Source organism: Neopelma chrysocephalum, unplaced genomic scaffold (genome assembly GCF_003984885.1).
Source record: "Neopelma chrysocephalum unplaced genomic scaffold, ASM398488v2 Primary Assembly neopelma1_22, whole genome shotgun sequence".
Classification (NCBI taxonomy): Eukaryota; Metazoa; Chordata; class Aves; order Passeriformes; family Pipridae; genus Neopelma; species Neopelma chrysocephalum.
In genome coordinates this window covers 8,183,627-8,205,650 of record NW_020897689.1, presented here as the reverse complement: position 1 = coordinate 8,205,650, position 22,024 = coordinate 8,183,627, and the positions used below count along the sequence as shown (strand labels likewise).

The 22,024-nt window shown below is 41.0% G+C and overlaps 2 protein-coding genes across 4 annotated transcripts in view; one reads left to right on the top strand and one right to left on the bottom strand.

The window, feature by feature from the left end:
• JPH1 (junctophilin 1) overlaps positions 1-14,679 on the bottom strand; it is an 83,544-nt gene extending 68,865 nt beyond the window's left edge. For all 3 annotated transcript variants that reach the window (XM_027692477.1, XM_027692300.1, XM_027692386.1), the window contains exons 1-2: positions 14,259-14,679; positions 7,694-8,450 (exon numbers count right to left, since the gene is read on the bottom strand). In XM_027692477.1, coding sequence (XP_027548278.1) covers positions 7,694-8,450; positions 14,259-14,637 — 1,136 coding nt within the window. In that variant the 5' untranslated portion in view covers positions 14,638-14,679. The remainder of the gene's footprint in view (positions 1-7,693; positions 8,451-14,258) is intronic.
• GDAP1 (ganglioside induced differentiation associated protein 1) overlaps positions 14,402-22,024 on the top strand; it is a 32,638-nt gene continuing 25,015 nt past the window's right edge. Inside the window, exon 1 of the mRNA XM_027692674.1 lies at positions 14,402-14,457. The gene's annotated coding sequence lies outside the window, so the exon portion shown is untranslated. The remainder of the gene's footprint in view (positions 14,458-22,024) is intronic.

Below are 22,024 nucleotides of genomic sequence, written 5' to 3'. Positions count from 1 at the left end.
AGCCATGTAATCTTACTACATTACTAAGAAAAGAAATCAAATCTGTGTAGCAATGTTTATATGATTTATATATTTCAAACAGATGTATTATTCATTCACCAGCAAATAACTGAGGAACAGTCCAAGATTATATTATATTACCAACGAGTTGTTTGTGAAATCTGAGTGAAAATGTGCCCCACTGAAGTTAGTGGTATAACTCCCACAGGATTCAAGTAACATATGGTTTCCTCTAAAGAATGTAGAATCAACATTAAAATTATTATCCATAGTAGCTCAAGACTTACTTTAAGTTTTACCATAGCATTTAATCTGTTATCTTTAAACAGACTATGCAGCAAAGTAATTAAAGTTCATTTTGAACCAAAGGCAGCTCTTTGTACTGAAGCAACCAGTCTTATATAAATACCTCTGGTATTTGTTGGATCCTATTCCTAAACACAATATTCATATTTCAGCTATAATAAGTAAAGCATCTCCAAGGCGTGTGAGGAACTAGCCTTGCAAGTGACCAGTTTAGTTTCTTCAGTAAAGTGAGACTGGTAGAGTCAGCTAAATCCATCATGGAAAGCTGTGTGTGGTGCACATAATTCAGTGCCATTTGGAATGACTGGCAGCTGCCTTCTAGTGTGGACACAAACTGTACTATCACATGCATATAATTCCAGCTCTCCCTAGAAATCACAGTTTGTTCAGGTCAAGCTGAGCACACTGGTCACGCAGGGCAATGAATGCAACAAAGGAACTGGCTACTGAACCATTTAGTACTCCTTCTTGACAGTTCCACACGTTTCATATAACCCCACCAAGTGTGGGGTTTTCAGCTTACTGTAAATTACTCTGAATTACGGTGATGAAAAATAGAAGCAGGGGTTGTTAAATAACTGATGTACTACGGACACTGGTGCTCTGAGGCGGAGAACTGAGCCAAGCCGTTCAGCAGCAGGGGCTGCCCAGTGACTTGACACCAATGCCCCAGGCTGAGGTAGCACCAGGCTGGGTAAATTGCGGTCCTCTGAATCACCATCATCACCAAACATTACACAAGCCCGCTAACGGCTGCAGGAGGCCACTATGACAGCAAGGGAGAGCAGGGACCAAAGAAAGTCCACGCTGTGGCAGTGGGTTTGCTCCCAAATGAAATCAGTATACTGGGTCTTCACTACCAAGTAAATCCTGCTGCACCTTCCTCCTGCATCCACTTGTAACAACTCGAGACGCCTTCAAAGCAACGCAGAACAAAGCAGCCTGCTCATGAGACAGGATCACAACCAGAGTTTCTGTAGTTTCTATTAAAAAAAAAAAGGCTGAAACTTAGCCATAGCATCTGTTGATTTGGACATAAACATAATTAATATCAAGCTGTCTAAAAAGGGTACTCTGAAAAAGAAATCGCTGCAGAAAACACAGAAGTTCAGTGCTCCGCTTAAGAGGTCTTCCTGACTAGAGGCTTGCTAGTCACTGCTATCTGAGCACAGACAGCTAATTAACAACGAGGAACTGCTCCATATTATTAGTAGCAAGATATTGATTTTACTGTTATCTTGATCTCATATCCTTTCACAGGCTTTTGCCAGTTTCTTTCCATTTGTTGAGCACTGCCATTTTCCCAGACTGCAAGGTCTCTAGCCAGTGTGATTTGTTTGTGCAGTGCCTAACACAAAGGCACCATTATCCTTCATCAAACCTCAGGTGCTCATTTAATGAGAGGCCATTAAAATATTACTTTTAAGGAGGTCAGAAGTTCTTGTGGCACATTATGACAGTACATAGATCTTATTTAAAACTCACTGAAAACTTTAAAGTAATTAAAAGTTTTTAGCTTCTGTGGAAAAGAGAATAAAAAAGAAATTACCATTCTTTAACCTGCTTGTTTTATGATCTGAAAGATCAATGTAGTATAAGGAAAATATCAACAAGAAAAGATTTTTTCTTTTGATTTTTTTCTCCCTTTTCCTCCACACACTATCTTCTGGTTCATATTTCTTACCCTTGCTGTATTTGCATCTTGTCCCTCTGTGTGCCTGCAAAGTTTGTTTTTTCTCAGAGAGTCAACACTTAAAGGGAAAGATCTTTCAAGGGAAACACTACCTAGAAAAAAATCTGGAGGGGGGGGAAGGGCCTGGCTCTGAGACCTCAATTCTGAATCCATAAAATTGACTTTTCTGAAAGAATTTGGTACATGAAGGGTTGTATGTAAACAAACATCATTCCTTCTGCTTCCAGTGCTACATGTTTACTTACAGGACTGATGTATTTTAAAAACCACCCAGCAATGCTGAGTATTGAAGGTAAGTTTATATTCAAATTCTGAAAATTAATTCCAGAAACATTTCAGTTTTTACCATGGTAAGTATTGATGAAGACAAAGTTAATATAATACACTATAATGAGAACCTAAGTGATTTTCATACTAAGAAAGAAGTACTCTAATACAATTCCAATTTATATTGAACTACAGAGGGATATCTCCTTTGAATGAGACATATGACAGTAATGAAAAGGAAGTTCAAAACCTCTAAAGTGAGAATTACGTGACAGCTTCAAAATGAGTTTCAACTTGACTCTTGGTTAAATGGACATTTGGGGCTTTTAAATATCTTCCAAAGGGCTCTTCCAAACATACATCTTCCAGCATTTGAAGCACTTCACATGTGTAGAAAAGAATTTATCAAAAGTTTCTGGAAAGCAGCTTTTCTTTTTAGAAAGGAAGACGCAAAAATGGCATACAAACATGACTGCTTTTTGCACAATGTGTTAAAGACAAATTTGAATTAATTAGTGCATATAATAATGACATTAAAAAAGCAACTTTTAATATTTTGAAAGGAAAAAATATTGAACATACTTCTGAAGTTTCTCAAATTCTGGGATTTTTATATTTGCACCGAGATACTTTTCCTTAAATACAGTTAGTAAAACTCTAATACACAACCAATACTATTAAGCTGTGCTATAATTTTAAAAGCATTTTTATTCATTGCTAATTTATAATCTGTTTTGAATTCAGACCTGTGTAGCAGAGGCTGCTAATTATTTCTCTGATACAGAAGCTTTTTATACATACCACAATTTTGTCATCTGGTGTCTTTTGAGAAATGCTGCTATGCTTTCCAAAACACCTCAGTACAAATGTCTCAAAAACCCAAAGGCTAAGTTAGGAGAGCCAGTGTAAATTCAGGTTCAGAGAAGCACTATTTACCCCAACTTTTAGATTTTTCTGTATACACCAAACTGCCATTTTAGATAAAGGAAGAGTACACAGATTATTAAGGAAGAATTTCAGACACAAAAAGACATCAGGAATATAAAGCAAAACAGTGGTTGGTCTTGTTGACGACTGTGTGGACATCTGTCATAGGTCAAACTATCAGCCAAACCTGTCATGACCAGCAGGGAGCTATGAAGAGGAGTATGGTCTGTTTTCAGAGCAAACACTTTGGGAATAAACAATACAGGAAGAACAGCATGCAACTCAAAGCTGCATTGAAAAGACTCTTATCTGGATAAGAGTCAAGGTTTCTAGCCCTTTCGAATGAAAACTTGGATATTAGATGGTTTTGGGGGTGAGAAAAATTCTATCTAGAGAGTTCTTCCACTAATGCAATGGAACTCTACAGTAAGCACACATTGCTGGTGACATCTGCCCAGCCTGAAACACAGAACGTTTTACAGGCCAGTGTGCAATGAGGTTATGTCACATGGGCAGAACCACCTTAGTATTACCTATTAGAGAGATGATAAAAGGTACTCTTCCTTCCAGACATTTCGTGCAGTAGTGATCATTAGAAAGAGACAAGACCACCATCCTCATATTTGTCTGAGGAGACATTGCAGGAATGCTACTATCTGAAGGATTAATGTACTATTAATATATCAGTTTGGTAAAAAACGCAGTCACACCAATACTGGTCCTCAAGTTTCAGTGAGACGGAAGTTCTTTCATCATGAACTGTACCAATCCAGTCAACCTAGAATTTAGCAACTATTGGAAGCTTTTTCCTCAATGCTACTCTAGAATGTCTCCCAGATAACCTGGCTCTTAAGACAGTCAGTGCTACCAACTCTGCCAGCATGACAGTCCCTTAGTTCACACAGTGCCATGGCCTTGCTCCTACTCATTGCTACTAAAGGCAATTCTGAAAACTCGAGAAATGGGAAGAGTTGTGTCGTTCTTACTAGGTGAATCCAACATGCACTCACAAGTCAAGTTAATGCATTCTTCATGCCTGACTTGGTGTCAGGTCTTTGGCCTTTGAATCAGTGCGAGTAAAGTTAATGCAATGGCTACTAAAAAGACAGGAAACCTCAATCTGCAATCTTGTTATCCATACTAGTAGTCTGTTTCAAAGAGACTCTCAGTTAAGAAACCAGAGGGAGAGATAGATAGCCCAGGATCACAGCTGCACTCTACAGCTGATGCCTTCTGTTGTTGCACTTCCAAAAACGTATTTTCAAGAAATAAACATTGTTTTCATGAATTGTTCCAAAAGAAGCAATTTGAACTCTGTCCTCCACCTAAAATCGAAGGGAAGGAAAAGCAAATAAAACTCTTCAGAGACATATCCCTTCTTAAAGAGGAAGTGCATACACTGTTGACTTGGAACCTAATGGTCTCAGATTACAATTTTTTAATAGCTTTACATTGACTCTCCCTTTCCACACATCACATTTTTCAGAACTAGGGCTTATTATGTACTGACAGAACATTAACTGTCAGTACTTTCTTCAAGTTACCTATTACTGATCTGCTTTGCTAATATGGTATGCTGTCATAAAATCACAATATTCTCAGTTGGAAGGCTCCCACAAGGATCATCATGGAATCATAGAATCAGCTGGGTTGGAAGGGACCTCCGAGATCATCAAGTTCAACTCTTGATCCAACACCACCGTGGATACTAGACCATGGCACTAAGTGCCACATCCTGTCTCATCTTAAAAACCTCCAGGGACGGAGAATCCACCACTTCCCTGGGCAGCCCATTCCAATGCCTGATTACCCCTTCTGTAAAGAATTTCTTCCTAATATCTAACCTAAACCTCCCCTGGCAGAGCTTAAGACCATGCCCTCTTGTCTTACTGATAGTTGCCTGGGAGAAGAGACCAACCCCCACCTTGCTACAACCTCCTTTCAGGTAGTTGTAGAGAGTGATGCGGTCTCCCCTGAGCCTCCTCTTCTCCAGGCTAAACCACCCCAGCTCCCTCAGCCTCTCCTCATAGGACTTGTGTTCAAGTCCCTTCACCAGCCTTGTTGCTCTTCTCATGGGGTTGTTGTGGCCAAAGTGGAGGACCCGGCACTTGGCCTTGTTGAACCTCATCTCGTTGGAATCAGCCCAACTCTTCAGCCTGTCCAGGTCCCTCTGCAGAGCCCTCCTGCCTTCCAGCTGATCAACACTCCCCCCCAGATTTGCTGATGGTGGACTCAATCCCCTCATCTAAATCGTCAATAAAGATATTAAATAGAACTGGGCCCAACACTGATCCCTGGGGGACACCACTAGTGACCAGCTGCCAACTGGATGCAGCACCGTTCACCACCACTCTCTGGGCCTGGCCATCCAGCCAGTTCCTAATCCAGCAGAGTGTGCCCCTGTCCAAGCTGTGGGCTGCCAGCTTTTTCAGGAGTATGCTGTGGGAGATGGTGTCAAAGACTTTGCTGAAGTCCAGGTAGACCACATCCACAGCCTTCCCCTCATCCACCAGGCGGGTCACCTGATCATAAAAGGAGATCAGGTTGGTCAGACAGGACCTGCCCCTCCTAAACCCGTATTGGCTGGGTCTGATCCCTTGTCCATCCTGTAGGTGCTGTGTGATTGCACTTAGGATGATCTGCTCCATAACCTTGCCAGGTACTGAGGTCAGGGTGATGGGCCTGTAGTTTCCCGGGTCCTCCTTCCAGCCCTTTTTGTGGATTGGCATGACATTTGCCAATGTCCAATCATCTGGGACCTCCCTTGTGAGCCAGGACTGTTGGTAAATGACAGAGAGTGGCTTGGCGAGCTCTTCCGCCAGCTCCCTCATCACCCTTGGGTGGATCCCATCTGGTCCCACAGACTTGTGGGGATCTAAGTGGCTCAGCAAGTCGCTAACTGTTTGCTCCTGGATTACAGGGGGGCTATTCAGATTCTTATCTCTTTCTACAAGCTCCAGAAGCCAGCTGTCCTCAGGACAACCTGTCTTACTGTTGAAAGCTGAGGTAAAGATGGTGTTAAATACCTCAGCCTTTTCCTCATCTTTGATAACTATATTCCTGCCCATGTCCAGTAAAGAATGGAGGTTTTCCTTGCCCCTCCTTTTGCTATTGATGTATCTGTAGAAGGACTTTTTATTATCCTTCACAGAAGTGGCAAGATTAAGTTCAAGTTGTGCCTTTATCTCTCTAATTTTCTTTCTACATGACCTAATCATATTCCTAAACTCTTCCTGAGCAGCCAGCCCTTTTTTCCATCAAGTCCAACTCTGAAGTGAATGGCCTCTACGGGTTCACCTTACATATATTTATAGAAGTAACTGAGTATATGCTACCCTCTAGTTACTTAGGTGACCAGTACTCAGAAAGGTTCTTTACCAGTATGCTAAATTCTTCACGTTAGTGTCTCAATTACTTTTCGCTGTGAGCCATCTATATATTTAAGTTTTTCCACTTATGCAGGTTTTAGTATTCTCCGTATTCCTTATGACTGTCAGAAAAAGGATAGTCACTGAGGACACACTAGTGACCACACTAAATCAGGAATCAGTTGTTCAGCTCTAAGTGTAATGTGACATCCTCTTTCTAAAATAGCATGAAGATTTTCTTTCATGCACATTTCTGGACTCTTTTTTTTATCCAAAGCATATTTCAAAAAAAGACTGCCTGAGGAAACAAACTAAAACCAACAACAGAGAAACTGCCACAGAAAGTTATTGGAAAGCATTAAAAATTAAACAGCTTTTTGAAGAGCTCTCAAACTTAATAGCAAAGCCTATTAAAATTGTCTATACTGATTTAATTTGTAACAATTCCATTTCAAACAACTTTGCTTGGTTGTTGTTTAGGAGTTCAAAGTGTAAATGACATCTTTCCCCACTGCTAATACCCATACACTTCTCCCATCTCAAACACGTGGCAGAGGCACAGGGAGAAGACAACCACCACTATTTGAAGTGGTGGTCTTATCATCAGACAATGCAGAAGAAGCATTCTCCAAAATGGAAGAGTCCTCATACAGAACTCTTCTGGCAGATACTGCCCTGGCAACCAAATGAACAGCCTCTAAGAACAACAGCACCGACCATTATTCTTATGCTGTTCATACCACCGTCTCTCAGATAAACAGATGCATCTTAAGATGCCCAAGATTGAGTAACTTCAGTGATTTTCAGATGCTACCCAAAAAAATCAACAATACAATAAGCATAATTGGAACATGCCTATGGGAAGATATTCAATCTTTGCCTCATGTCTCCCAAATAATCTGCTACATTACCTCATCAGTTTTATTTTCCAAACAGGTTTAAAGGCATAACACAGCAGCTCTTGAGTGAAAGCAGAAATGTATTGAGAATGGAAATTTACTTTCACAGTATGTCATGGAACATACATGGAACATCTTTACTCAAAGGAGTTGAAGTTCTAAGTTTTGTATGTGTAATGCTAAGCAAGTACTCACGGAAGTCAAGTTTTACAACCTTGCATTTAACAACATACCTTGAAGTTGCAATTTCCACTTTGGTTCTCGCCATGGCAGCTGCTCGCTGTGCACCCTCTATTGCTCTATCCACCTTTTCTCTAGTTTTTGTGTTTCGTATTGGTATAAGTTGCTTTCTTATTCCACGGACCAAAATGTTATTTTTATACTTTCCCTCTTCTTTGGTGCCATCTGGAAACATCGTACATCCATATCCATGCCTCCTGTTATTCAGCCATTCTCCTTCATATTTCATACCATTTGAACGCTCACTGATACCAAAACCACTGCGCTTGTCATTCTTCCATTCACCCATATAGGCTTCTGTAGTGGTGGCATCGACATGGTCTTCCATAGGGCTATAATCACAGTCACCATCTCCAAAACTAATTGTAGAGTTGGCATCGCTAGAACTAATTCTGCTCATAGCAGCATCACTCCTGACAGAGCTCCGTTTGCTAGATATCGATGACCTAGATTCTGATTTTCTAAGTTTTATACTACCGAGAAGGGATCCTCTTCTGAACAAGCCTCCTTTTTTCTTAATGCCCATGGCTTCTGGATCACTGTGAAAATTGAGCACAAAACCTCCTCTTGTTCCAGCCGGACTGTCTGAGGTGACGTCATGCAGAACAGTGCCGTTGCTCTGCTCACTCCGAAGTGAAGCTAGAGACGTTCGGAGGGGCGAACGGATCACAGTGGCCATGCCATAGGGTACGCTCTGACGCACACCGTATCCATGTCGCATCCCTCCTGTCCACTGCCCCTGGTACGTACCTTTTAAAGGAATAAGGAGAAGTTAAATTCAGGAAGCTGTAGTAGACATAGCACTCTACATCCAGTACGCTACAGGCAATACCACACTGTCAGCTCTGGTTCTGGTAAGAAGTAATGCAGAAAAATCACAGTACATGACACAGCAGATAAACTACTTTTGTTACTTGTTTTTCTTATAAATTATTTTTCTGCTTAGCAAATGCTTCACTCTCACAGCTGAACTAATTTATTTTGGCAACTAAGACACAGTAGCTATAATCATAAGCATTTTTTAATGGATCTGTCCAGGAAAACTCAAAGAGAAGTTTCTAAAGCAGGACTCCCTCTACATTTTTTTAAGGTGGACTGATGGGAAGTGGTCAGCAAAAACAGATCCACATTATATGAAGTCAGTTGAGGAGGGAGAAACAGATGGAGAGAGCAGGACACTCACAGCTCTTGCCTCCAGCTGCGCACAGAAAGGGCAAGTAGAAGTAAACGTCCTGTTATCCTGGGTTTAAGGTGGCTACAGACCTCTCCTTGTCAGGACTTATTTGACAATACACTAAATTGTCTTCAGATGGGCTTTTGGATCTGCTAATATAAATCTCTATTGTAAAATTAAATCTTTTAAAGTTTTTGCGTGCATTCAAATGAAAGAACAAAACCTTGATACTTCCTTCTCTTTAGGAACTCTTCATATCAACACTTTCTGGTATCCCCAGCACATAAACTTGCACTGCATTCTGCATTATGTTGTGACAGTGATCAAAAGCATGAATCCTTTAGCCCTTTTTTTGCCTTTCATTTGCTCTGTAGTATGTAAGAAAGAGAAGGCAGCAACAAACAGAATATTGCACAATATTCTATCAAACATATTTAACCACAACTATTTTCATAAAAATTTTTAAACAGCAGTGTAAGAAAGAGCAACATGGTATATGTTATGAAAAGTCATGGATGTCCATGCAAAGCTGCATTTGAACCAAACCCCACCTTTAACAGATTACTACTGCTAACAATTTTTTTGTTATATTCTCAAAAGGCATTCTCATTTTGACATTTGCCAGTGTCTGGTCTCTGAAAGCCATTTGTACTAGAAGTTCCAAAGGAAGGTAGCAGGAACCCCACAACTAGCAAACACAAGATCATCGCTTTCTGGTATAATTTCACTCAAATTTCCATTAAACTGCTTTAAGCTCCTCAAAATGAAGCCTCTCGCCTACCAAGTGCTGCTTCTTTTTTTAAAAAAACAAAGCTATTTTAAATCTGAATATTCTTACAGAGGGATGAATAAGCAATCTTTAAAATATCTTTTTTTATTTTGCTCTGCTTTAATTGGAGTACCTATTAACTGTTCAGAGAACTGAACATCAAATGTCAAATTAAGTGATTGATAAAATTTTTGTGAAATATCTGCAGTTTTAGATGTATCTTAGAGACTGACTGGCTCTGAGATTCTATCTCCTTTGTATAAGCATATTGTTTTGGTTGTGTGCATCTATCAAGTACTGCTTTACTGAATTACCTCTTCTTCTAAGTTTTATTTCAATGTTAATTCGCAATTAAATTTGCTAAGTCTGTTTTCTTTATTATATAATACTAAAGAAGTTCTACAACATAATTATTTTGTGTTGGTAGAAAATTCTACCAAGTGGAAGGTTTTTGTCTTAACAGATGGCTGCTGACACAAACAAACAACTTTCTTAGTTTCTTTCTCATTCTCTGTATCCTGGATACCTCCTGCTGCACTGGTTGTAAGGGTGCTGAATCTAGGAACATGATTATTTTAAAAAACTCAGCATATGGGGAAGAACAAATAGAAACATGAGCACAAAGCACTGGTATGACGTATTCTGTAAATACTGCAAATATACAGCCACATTGTAATTTTTTTTGTTTTATTAAACAGACATTTCCTAGAAATATATCAATATTTCATGAGCATAAATGACTTCATTTTGTCCCTAATTATTTCTGGGATCCCCTTAGTATTCCAATGATATGCTGGAGCTAAGAATCTGGCTACACATACTTATGGCTACATATAATAATCTAACATTCTGCACCACTTAATTTCATTTTGAAATAATAAATCTAAGTCTAATTTTGATTATACCACAATATTACATTAGAGCAGCAAATCATAATTATGGCTCTCCATGTTGCTATTTGAATGTCAGCCTTGAAGCAGAATCAATTTATTTCAGTATAGAATTTTATAAAAGTATAATATTAATATTTTAATTAATAAACATGGAAAGCTCAAAAATACTTAACTAATTTAGGACTTGTATTTTTCCCTACTCTATAAAGAAATGGAAGTGATCACGATTGTTCTTAAGGGCATTAAAACAAGAACAATTGATGTGGTGCTATTCATTAGTCCAATTTTTCTTTCTACTGGGGAAATAAAATCAATGCCAGCTTCTTCTAAAGAGAAGTTTTCCTTTATTTTTCAACCTATATTTTAAAGGAAAAGTATTTTAAAGGCATATGGAGAGCAGTGTCCAGAATGCAGATACAAGAGACTTGTACAGTAATTTGACTGACTATATCAGCCTTTAACTGCATCACCTTATTGAACAAAAAAAAAAATTTAGAAATCTTTAAATGAGCAAGATAAGGTATGTCAATGTTTCAAAATAATCAAATACTACAATGTATAAGACATGATAAAAAGTTTTTCCCACATATGAAGATACCATATGAAGATACAAACATATGCACTATTTACCTCTCTATATAGATATAAATATGAATGATATATCAACAAGCACACCTTGTCATGTTTCACCTTATTCTGTAGTTGACTGTCAAAAGCAGTTCCTATAAGGGTCAACTGTTAAAATTTTAATTTTAACACTGTAATTATGGATCTAATTTAAAATTTTATTTGACCATAAAACAATAACATTGTTCAGCACTGATTTTTCAAAAGCTAGGCTTGCTATCCCTTGAAACATTCAGCCACAAGTTCTACTGACCATCTATCTGGTGTTTAACTGGTTCCCTTGAAAAGGTGTTCACATATTAAAAAGTATTTTTTTTTCCTTTTCTTTTTGTTGGCAGGTTGTTCCAAGATATAATTTCATAACCTGTCTCCTTAGAGTTACATTATGCCATCCCTTCTAAAACACCTTTGGTACATCTGACAGCTGTAAATGTCATTGCTCACTTGCAGCTAAAATTTAAAACTGCACTGTGAAAAAAAACTGAGAGGCCAAGGACCCATTTAACTACTGCATTTGCTCTTATCCTTTACTTACATATTCTGTGCTTTAACAAATTCGTTGTTATATCAAGATTTTTGCATGCTTTTCAGACTCAAATGTTAGATAAGCATAGACCTAGAAAGAAGAGCTCTCAGAAATCAATGAACATATGTACTACTGATGACCTCTGCTTAGGGTGCTTTTGCCACTGATCTCCCTCTGTGGAACACGACCACACAACCAGTTATTGCTACTGTTGGAAGGACCATAAATAACTCATTTAGACATACTGAAGTTTCAAATTAGCCCACAGTCCCTGCATAAGAAAAGCTCTGGTAGGTTTGCAGATTCACACAGATACAGCAAACCTAGGGAGTTTAAAGGAGGCACAAAAATCCAGACTGCCGTCGGGAACGGTCTGACAGGACACTTTAAGGCCCTGCGTAATCACATGCAATGAACGGAGGATCATGGTTTATAACTCACAATGTTTTCCCCAGAGATTAGACTGAGTGACAATTTTAAGCATCTAAACACAGCATGACATTTATTACTCATGTTGTGCGCAGAAACACTGAGGAACACTGTCAATGCTTATTTTCCTTTTCCCTCCCTAAACCACATCTCCTAATACCACCAATGCATTCTAAAACAATATACTAGGGAAAGAAACAAAAAGAGAAAAAAATAGCAGCAAAGAGGCCTAGAGTATAGCAAGTTTGAAAACAAACTGGCAATTGGCAGAGTCTAAAGAGTTATTTCCCTAAGCTGGTATTCTTGGGTCATCAAGAGAGCTTTCCTGCAAATGTTTGAAAGTATGTTTAAGACACATATGTAAATCTGGTTCCCTTATAAGAACATTTCATATATTCTTCTGGTGTGCAAGTACAGCTATTGTTTCCAGAGCATAAAAACAAAAACACATCTGCAAACATCTATGACGTACTGCTCTGCTTCATTCATGAGTACTTTCATTAAAATCAATGGGACTTCCCACCCTCTGTTTGGATGAACTGCAACATGCAAAAGTCTGAGGCTATGACAACAGATTTCAGGCAACAGGGCTAAAAATCTCGCAGTGTGAACTGCACACTTCATACGCGGTTCCAAGTCTAAAAATTTAGAGAATTTACCTCCAATAATCAGTATTATATTAAGATTTTTTAAAAATCCACAAGAAGCCTAAAGAAAAAAGAACTTATTAATAAGAACCTGAGTTTGAAAAAATAATTTCTAGAAGATTTACTGGAATGGCAATTTACTTTTCCAGGAAAAAAAAAATTAAAAAATGAGATGGCACTGCAAATTCAGGTATTCTTCTGCTTGTAATTTATTAGCTAAAACAAATATAATAAAAAATTGAGACGTGTATTGCATAGTGAAAGTGAAAATAAAATCCTGATCTCTTTCATACTTTGATTTTGGTAGTGTTTTCCTTTTTTTTTTTTTTTTAATTCACAAACACACATCTCAGCTGCCTTTGAACATTAGAACTTTCCACACCAGGAAACAATCTTCAGACAGCTACAAATATGCATAAACAAGGAGACAGAAAGGTGCAAAACCCATTGTACTTTTCGTTTTCTGAATGAAATGAGTATTACCAAACCTGTTAGATTGTTCCAAGTTAAAGAGCAACTCTACAGAAGTTGCAGGTGGCACTTCCACTGATGCCAATGACATTATAGCAGCAAAGGATGAATTAAAGAGTATCAGGCTTATTTGGCGTGCACAGCATGAAGTGACAGAAGTACAATAACTGTAACTGAGGGCTCCAGTGGGGTCCAGTCCTCAGTGACCTTACTGAACCCTGACTTCTTGACCGTTCCCGACTTCGGCAGAAGGGCGGATCGCCCCGTTCCCTCCGCACGCCTACCGAGAGCTCAGCCCCGGAACATTCGCTTTGTCGTGGTGAAGGGTGTGAGAAGCAGGTCTGTGTAACTTCACTACACACCTCGTGCTTTAAGCAGTATGCTTTAAACTATCCCGTATTTTGGTAAAAATAGTAGTTATTACATGAGGGTGGACCCAAGTTTCACTGATTTTACGCAAGCTGCGTACCCACTCCATTACCCCCAGCCTCCTGTTTACCAACCGAGCGCTCAAAGCCACCCTTGCCCGCACAGCAGCACCGCACAAGGGCTCTGTTATTAAGTTCTTGCCATTTCCCCACGGCCACGGTGCGAAGAGGGCGAGGCGGCGGGGCTCGCCTGCCTCTGGCCGCCCCAGCCATCGCTACCGCGGGCGGGGAGCAAGGAAAGCTATCTGCAGGCGGCCGTAATACGGATTTCTACCAGCTGGCCGGGAGAAAGCGCCGAGCCCAGGCAGCGCAGCCCGCCCGGAGTGCAGCCGGGGCCGGGCGGCTCCTCACGCAGCGGGGCGGGGCGGGCGTCGGGCACCTGTGGCGCTCCCTGGCCGCCAGCCGGGCCTCGGGGGCGGCTAGGGAACGGCGCACCGCCTCGGGCTAGGGAAGGAGGAGAGACCCCGGTGAGGGCGCGGGGGTGGAAGGAAGGGCCGTTCCCGCGGCGCGCCCACGCAGGCGCGCCCCCCCTCCATTCCTGCCCGCCCGTCCCCTGGCGCCGCCGCGCGCGGGGCGCCCCCCGCCGGCGCCCACCTCCGTCCCCGTAGGTCTCTACGCCGTATCCGTCCTGCAGCCCGTTGCTCCAGGTGCCCTCGTAGCGGGCCGGCGTGCTGAGGCTCTGCCGCACCCCGTAGCGCCCCTTAAAGCCGTGAGACCACTCGCCGCGGTACATCCACCTGCCCTTCGTCTCCACGCCCAGACCGTGGCGCTTGCCTTGCGCCCAGTAGCCCAGGTAGGTGTTGCCGCTGGGCCAGGTGTAGCCGCCCGCCACCTCGAAGCCATGGGACCAGGAGCCGGCGTACTCGCCCTGCCCCTTGGGCCCGGTGCAGATGCCGTGCCCGTGGGCTTTCCCGTCCTCCCAGCCGCCGCAGTAGGTGCCGCCATCGTCGAAGTCGAACCGGCCGCCCGTCATCCAGGGCAGCGGGGCGAGCGCGGCGCCGCCGCCGCCTCCCGCCCGCCTTCCCTTCCCTGCTCCGCCTGCCCTGCCCTGCCTTCCCCTCCCGCCCGCCGACAGCTCCGGCGCTCCCCGCGACTGCGAGCGCTCCGCCGGCCGGCCGCCCGCGCCCAGCCCAGCCGCAGCCCCGCGGCGGCGAGCGGCGCCCGCCCCCCGCTCCTCCCCGCCCGCCCCTCCGCGCCCGCCCGGTTCCGCCCCCGGTGTGGCCGCCGCTGCCGCGGGGCAGGTGCGCGCCCCTGGGGCGGGCCGGGGGCTACGCTGGCTGCCGCCGCACCTAGGTGGGCTCTTCCCCCGGGAGCGACAGGGCAAAGGCGGCTGCCCCTGGGGGAGGTCTCCGTGTGCCCTTCGTTCCGGGGGAAAGGTGCCCCCCGGTGGTCGGGGACGCGCGTGTCCCGGGGCGGGGCGAGGTCGGGAGCGCGCAAGCCGCGCCGCGGCCCCCGCGGTGCTCGGGGGGCAGCGGTGACTTCGCGCTCCGGCTGCGCCGCCCTGCCCTGCCTCGGCGCTGCCCGCCCGCGGGTTCCCGAACAGGTTGCTGCTGCACCTGCAACGTAGGCAAAATGAGAGGGCTTTCGAGTGCTACTTGTGAGTCTTCATTTGCCTTTTTTTTTTTTTACTTTTCACTTTCCCTGAGCTTGAAGACTAGCTTTCAGCTGAAGTTGTTCATGCAGGGCAGAGCCGAGTTGTGGTTTGTCCCTTTTCCAAACCACACGTGGAGCTCACCGTGTTCCACGGCTGGAGAAATGGGGGGTACAAGGAACGTGAATGGTATCGAGGCTGCTGGGAACTTCATAAGTCACTCTCATTATACCATCAGCCTCACGGCCGACGGGTGACTGAAGGGCGCTAAATCCTGCCAAGTCCTCCTTTGCCAGATATTTGATAATCAGATAAAAATATAAGGGCAAATGACAGGAGAAACGTGAAAGAGTAGAAACAGTAGACAGAATAGTGGAGAAGGGATTGAAAGCTCCTGTCATAGGGCATCTTAGCTTTCTGTTCTTTCACAGTTACAATCCAGGACTGGAAGAAAATCTGAAATAAAATGTTCCTCTTCAATGGGGGTTTTGTTAAAAGCATGAATCATCCTTGTCAGTCATGGAGAGTGGTACTATCTGGACACAGATGATTTGGAAACATGGAGAAATAGCAATAGCTATGTTAGTAGTAATAAGTAAAACCAGAAACATAATTGTAAATGAAGGATTTGAACAAAAGGCATCAGAAGTTGAAACAGTTAAGCTTCAGAAATCTATGCCAAATTCAGCCCAGTTATAAACAGTTTTGACTTAAACTGAAATGAAATTAAAATATTGCGCATACTAAACATTCCCATTGAACTTAAAATTTTCAAGCATTGTGCTTCACAGCACATTGTTCTGTGTACATTTTTATGCCATGCTTACACAGTGGACTTTCATGCTTACGCGCTTTCAATGCCAAAGTATCTCTATTCTTTCTAGGGGAGAGTTGAGCACCATAACTGATAGGTGCCTCTGTTGTCTTTTCTCATCATAAGAAGTGTGTGCTATAAAGCCTTGTTTCTGTTGCAATAAGAGGATTTCTAATTCCGGTTGAATGTGCATAGGTAGAAGACTCTGCAAACGTATTTGGACACATACGTACAAAGAAAAAAAAGACACCATCAAAGACTTGTGCCTTGTCCATGACAAGGTGGGGAAACTTTCAATGCCCCTTTTTTCCCGGGAAATTTTTCCTGGAGTGTAAAAAACCATACAGGAATGTTGTTTCTGTGGCACAGGCACGCGGTCTTTAACATATCTTTGGACAAGGCTGTATAGTGTTCTGAAGTTAAGGAGTGAGACCTTCACTGCAATTTGAGAGTTTTGGAAAGTCATTATTGAGAATGGAGGGGAAGTCTGAAAAGGTTGCAGTGGGTGGGATTGCTGAATAAGATGTGGTACAGTATCCTCTGAGTATTGCTTGACCTCATCAGGTTTTATGCCCTACATGTCTTGCATTTCTTACTCAAGAAAAAGATTGGAAGCAATAGTTGTGATTACACGTATACTTTGAGTTTACTATTTTCACTCTATTAATCTCTCTTTTCTGATTTTTTTCTTCTGACACAAGATAAAGCCCTGTCACGTTCCAACAGGATTTCGGAAGAGTGAGGTATTTTATATGGGTGTGGGTAACTACCCGTTGGAATTCAGCATGCATAATAACTGATACTGGTATACAATTAACTAGTCGTTGAGGTCCCCTGTTTATAACTGCATGTTATTATACGAGAAGTTTTTGTGAAGTACATGAGTTGTCGCGCTTGAACTGGAGCTGTTGAGCATTGGGTTTATCTGTTGGGGGGCTACTATTACTTTACATGGTGTTTCTGGGTGCTGTGTGCACAACAGAGGTGTAAAGCCACTATTGCCTTGCATGACACCCTGTGCATAGCAGGGACACAGCCAGCACAGAGGGGAGCAGAGGTGGAGAGTGATGACAGGTTAGCAAGTCCAGACAGTGCTTCTGCAACTTAGCAGTGGAAGAGGTAGCCTCTTGAGGGAGTATGAGATTGTCTTAGCCCCTCTGTGGATCTGAGCTGCTTCTTTGAAGAAGCAGCCATGTCCTGCTACCTAACGGCCTGGACAATAATCACGGTTGTGTAAGTCCTTTACCAACCTGAGTATCAGTATCAGTGAATTACTGGATTTGCTGTCATTTCCACCTCAGTAGTTGTACTAGTGAATAATTGGATTTGCTGTTGTAATGACCTGGGTAATTGCACTCCTGATGCATATGTGTTACTGTACTGTTACTTGAAGATAAATTGTTTATCCCTAAAGCTATTGATCTAATGTCTATTATGGTATCCCAAACCTGTAACTAATTGGGGCTGCCTTAAGTCCTTACATCTGTACAGTAGAAGATGTTGTATTGTTGCATAAATGAAATAGGCATCTGCCTATTAGTCCTTTGTTTTACCCCCTTGATTTAAATTTTACAGGTTTTAATATTAGATTAGATCAACCAACAAGATCAGATGGGCCAGAGATGAACAATGAAAATTTTAAGAAGGAATCGTATTATTTTTCTTCTGTTATCAGACATGTGTCAGTGGCTCCTTTTTTAGTGATCAGCAAATGATGCTGAAATCAGTGGTAATTTTGCATGTGGTTTATATTTTCAGGTGTATTCATTAAAATGAAGTAATCAATTTAAATGAACTTGACACTTGATGACAAGATGAATTCGTCACTGACAGCCTTTTCTTATTCCCTGCTGAAAATTTAAATTTTGATTGATGTGAGAATAGAAGTGCTTTGCAGAGAACTCTTAGCATCAGTCAGCCAGGTCTTGATGATGTAAGACGTCACAGGTGTCTCATTGCTGATAAGGTTGTAGATTTATTATTTGGAGTTTTTTGGTGGTTTTTTTTCTGACAGATTTTGCATTAACAAGCCTCAACTTTAGTTCATGCCAATATGTGTTTCCTTCTGGCTGCTGTGTAAGTATTGCTCATATGCAATCTTTAGCATGTATGTGTTAAAGACCTGAGATCCACAGATTTTGTTTCCTTTCCTTCTGCCCAGTATTAAGTTAAAAATTATTCTACAACTCCATAGATACAGGAAGTAAGCACTTATAGGTCTATGAATGAGTTTATCTCTTTTGTCCAAAATAAATAGAATTGCTTCCGCTATTTTTTTAATCTACATTATAAGAGTTCTTTTCTGAAGTCTTTCATACGTATAACACTCAGAAAATACAAGGGCCAGGTGCAGTTTATTTATCATTTACAAAGAAGTCATCACAGCACTAGGTCTGATAACACTGTATATATACGAAACATGAGTGCCTGATGACACAGTATGTATGCAAAAACTGTGCTGTGGGGTTTTATGTAAAAAGGTCCTTGGTATAGGGATGGTAGATGCAGCAGGTGAAGACACACTAACTCCAGAGATTTAACATTAACTGGATACGAAACTGCTTAGTTTAAACTATTAGTCTATAGATATCTGATGCATGAATAAAAATTAGGCACATTTATTCTTACCCATAAAAGCCTGATTCAGCAGGGAATTACTTTAAGTACTTCAGTAATCCCATTTACTTCAGTGGGACTACACATGAGCTTTAAATTAAACATCTGCAAGATATCTCTGCTCAAATAAAGCAAGCTCTGAAGAATGTTCTCAAGCGCTCTGCAGAATGGAGGCAGGATGCTTAACTGATGAGCTCCATGAGCTGCACACATTGTATTGGAGGAGTTCACAAACAGGACTGCTGTGTGGGAGGCAGAAATAGAGAAATAAAGGTAGTACAGAAGCCACAGTGTAGAAATTTCAAAGGCAAATAGGTCTTTCCTGGCTCCATATGAGCAGCCACAACTTTTATGCCTATTTTTATGTCTGGATTCTAAATTAAAGTTTATAAATATAGTTCTGTATAAGTGTAATGCAGATAATGTTGTCTGACTTCTAGAACAGGAACATACCACTTTTCTCTAATATACTGAAATTCACATAAGGTAGGGTAAATATGGAAATAATAATTATACAGGATTTTTTTTTTTCAAATAATTTGCTTAAATATTTGAGAAATGATGTGCTATGAATCTACTCTCCTAGATGCATCAGTAAGTGTCAGTTCTACCTTACAATTGAAGCTGGGAACTAGCCAGTAAGACAGTATATTTAATTCCAGAGATATTATGCTTACTCAGTGAATACAGTTATTATTTTCTTTGCAAAAGTGCTGATAAAGCTTATAAAAACAAAAATACAGATACTTTTCTAACTTGAAAACAAAATGAGTATGTTCTGTACCCAGACTTCTATTTTCAGCATTGTTCTAAGCAACTGAATTAGATTTTAAATAAAAATGCAGGTTTTTTTTTTTTAAGGAAATGTAGCATTTATGTTGATCACCTTTGTCTCTAAAGTGATTTTAAGAGTGACAATACTCTCCATACAAATGCGATACAGCGTTTTGGAATGATTATGGTTTTTTTAATGTATAAAGGTATTAGGATATTTTATAATGGTAGAAAAAATAAAAAATATTGTTTCTGGATCTTGCCAGCATTTACAGTTGTGTTGTTGGTTGTTTTGGGTTTTTTCTATATGTCTACAAAACAAAAACAAGTGCATCACAATACCTTAATCCACTTAAAAAACCTAACTCCAAATGTGTTTAATTTTATAACACTTGATTTGAAGAAAAGTGTCATATCATAACGATTGCCCTAAATTAGCACTCAAAATATACAGGTGGAAAAGATCTACAAAATCAGATTTATTCCCAGCAAGTTTTTCCTAATAGTAATTCTGCAGCTGCTGCAGCTCAAGTCTTGCTTCCTCAGGGAAGATGGGAAAGGTTTATGGCTTTCCTCTTTGCAGCAAATTCCTAAGTGAAGATAGTTTGTGTTGTCTTGCTTGAGCTCTTTTCTTTAGCCCAAGCAGGTTCTGTCTTTCATTATTTTCTCTTAGACCTCATGATTGTCACAGTTGCTGTTGTCTGGACTTTCTCCAGTTATGTTATGTAGTTGCTAATTTTTCTGGTTTTGAAAACAAAACACACTATTTGGTTAATATTGTGTCATATTAAAGTAGCATAATTTTGTATGACTCCCCAATGACATTATTCTTTTACACTGGTGCCAGGAATCAGCAGTGTGATGATTCTAATCTCCTCCACACAACAAGATGATGTGTAACAGCTCATCTTCAGTGCATGATTTGCTGTTGTCCTAATCCTTTCCCACAGAATATTGTTTACGTAGTTGCTTCCACCTTTGTATTAGTGAAGTTGAGTTTCACTCAGCAGGTTTTCACTGGCACACTCTTTTTCCCTCCATAAGATTATGTTCCCAAGTTAATTTTAATTTTAATCCCATATTGGAGGTCCTCCTGCGTTTTTAAGTGTGCACATTCGCATATACAATAACTGAACTCTTCCAAGATCAAAGTTATTAATGAATATTGAATATTAACATTGAATATTAACGGATTTGGTACAGATTTAGCATTTCATACATCCTTCAGGCGTGGGACTTAATAATTAATAACATTATTTAGTAACTGTAAACAAGCTTTGCCTAGATCACCTTTAATGAACATCAGTAGCTTTGCTGAAATCAAAATACATAGTATCTCTTTTAGTAAAAGCTGATCTCACTGGTGCATCTGAAAGCTTTCCCTCCCCACTGAGCTGGGGTACAGCACTTCCCTTTGCCCTCGTTGTCCTCCTCCTCTAGGGCTGTCTCAGTTTCCTTTTCTGGTCCTAACCAAGATTCATTTTGTGATTTGGCCTTTCTGATTTTGCTCCTACATAGTTTCACTCTTCCCTAAAATTCATCCTTTAGTAATTTGACCTACTTTTTACTTGCATATACTTCCTTCTAGTGTTTTAGGATCATTGAAGAGCTCTCAATTTAGTCGTTTATCTTGTGATACTCTTTTTCTCTTCTCATCAAGGTAGTCTGTGTTTATGCCCTTCACATTATTTCTTTAAGAAAACGGATTGCTCTCTTTGGAGTTTTTAATAAATTATAACCTAGTGGAGAGCAAATCTTAAGTTTGTGGTTTTTACAGGGCAGTCTTGGCTGACACTGGCTTGAGATATTCTCATGCCCCCAGCCGTCCATGCTGCCAGCACAACTGTTTCTTCATTGAGCTGTGATTTGGATCAGGGAACCAATCCAGCTTAAAAATAATCCAGCAAAAAGATTTATTTTTATTTTGCTCTTAAAGCTGAATCCTTTGCTCTGTTTGCAGAGCATCTATACAAACAATTGGCCTAATGCAGTTGAAAGCAGACAGAAAGCTGACAGCTTTACTGTTCACCTTTTTTGTTTTTAATTCTATTCTCTTTTTCTAGGAATTACAAGTAATATTTTCTCATAATCTTTCACCCAAGTTGCCCTTAGTCTTGTATTTTCAGTCAGTTTACCCTGCATTGATTAAAACTAAAAGATATTCCAGATTTGATGTAGTCACTTGTCTGCTTGGTTACAAAACTTTTCCCTGTACAACGGTCTTCCAGTACCTGAAGGGAACCTACAAGAAACGTGGAGAGAGACTATTTAGAAGGGCATGTAGTGACAGGACAATGGGGAATGATTTCAAACTGAAAGAGAGTAGGTTTAGACTAGATATTAGGAAAAAATTCTTTACTTTGAGGGTGGTGAGTCACCAGAACAGGTTGCCCAAAGAGTTTGTGTTCGAGGCCAGGGTGAATTGGGCTATGACCAATCTGGTCTAGTGGAAGATGTCCCCCTGCATGGCAGGATGCTTGGAATGAGATGATCTTTGAGGCCCCTTACTACCCAAACCACTCTATGATTCTATGTTTCTATACTGTAATGACCCTGTAGTACCTT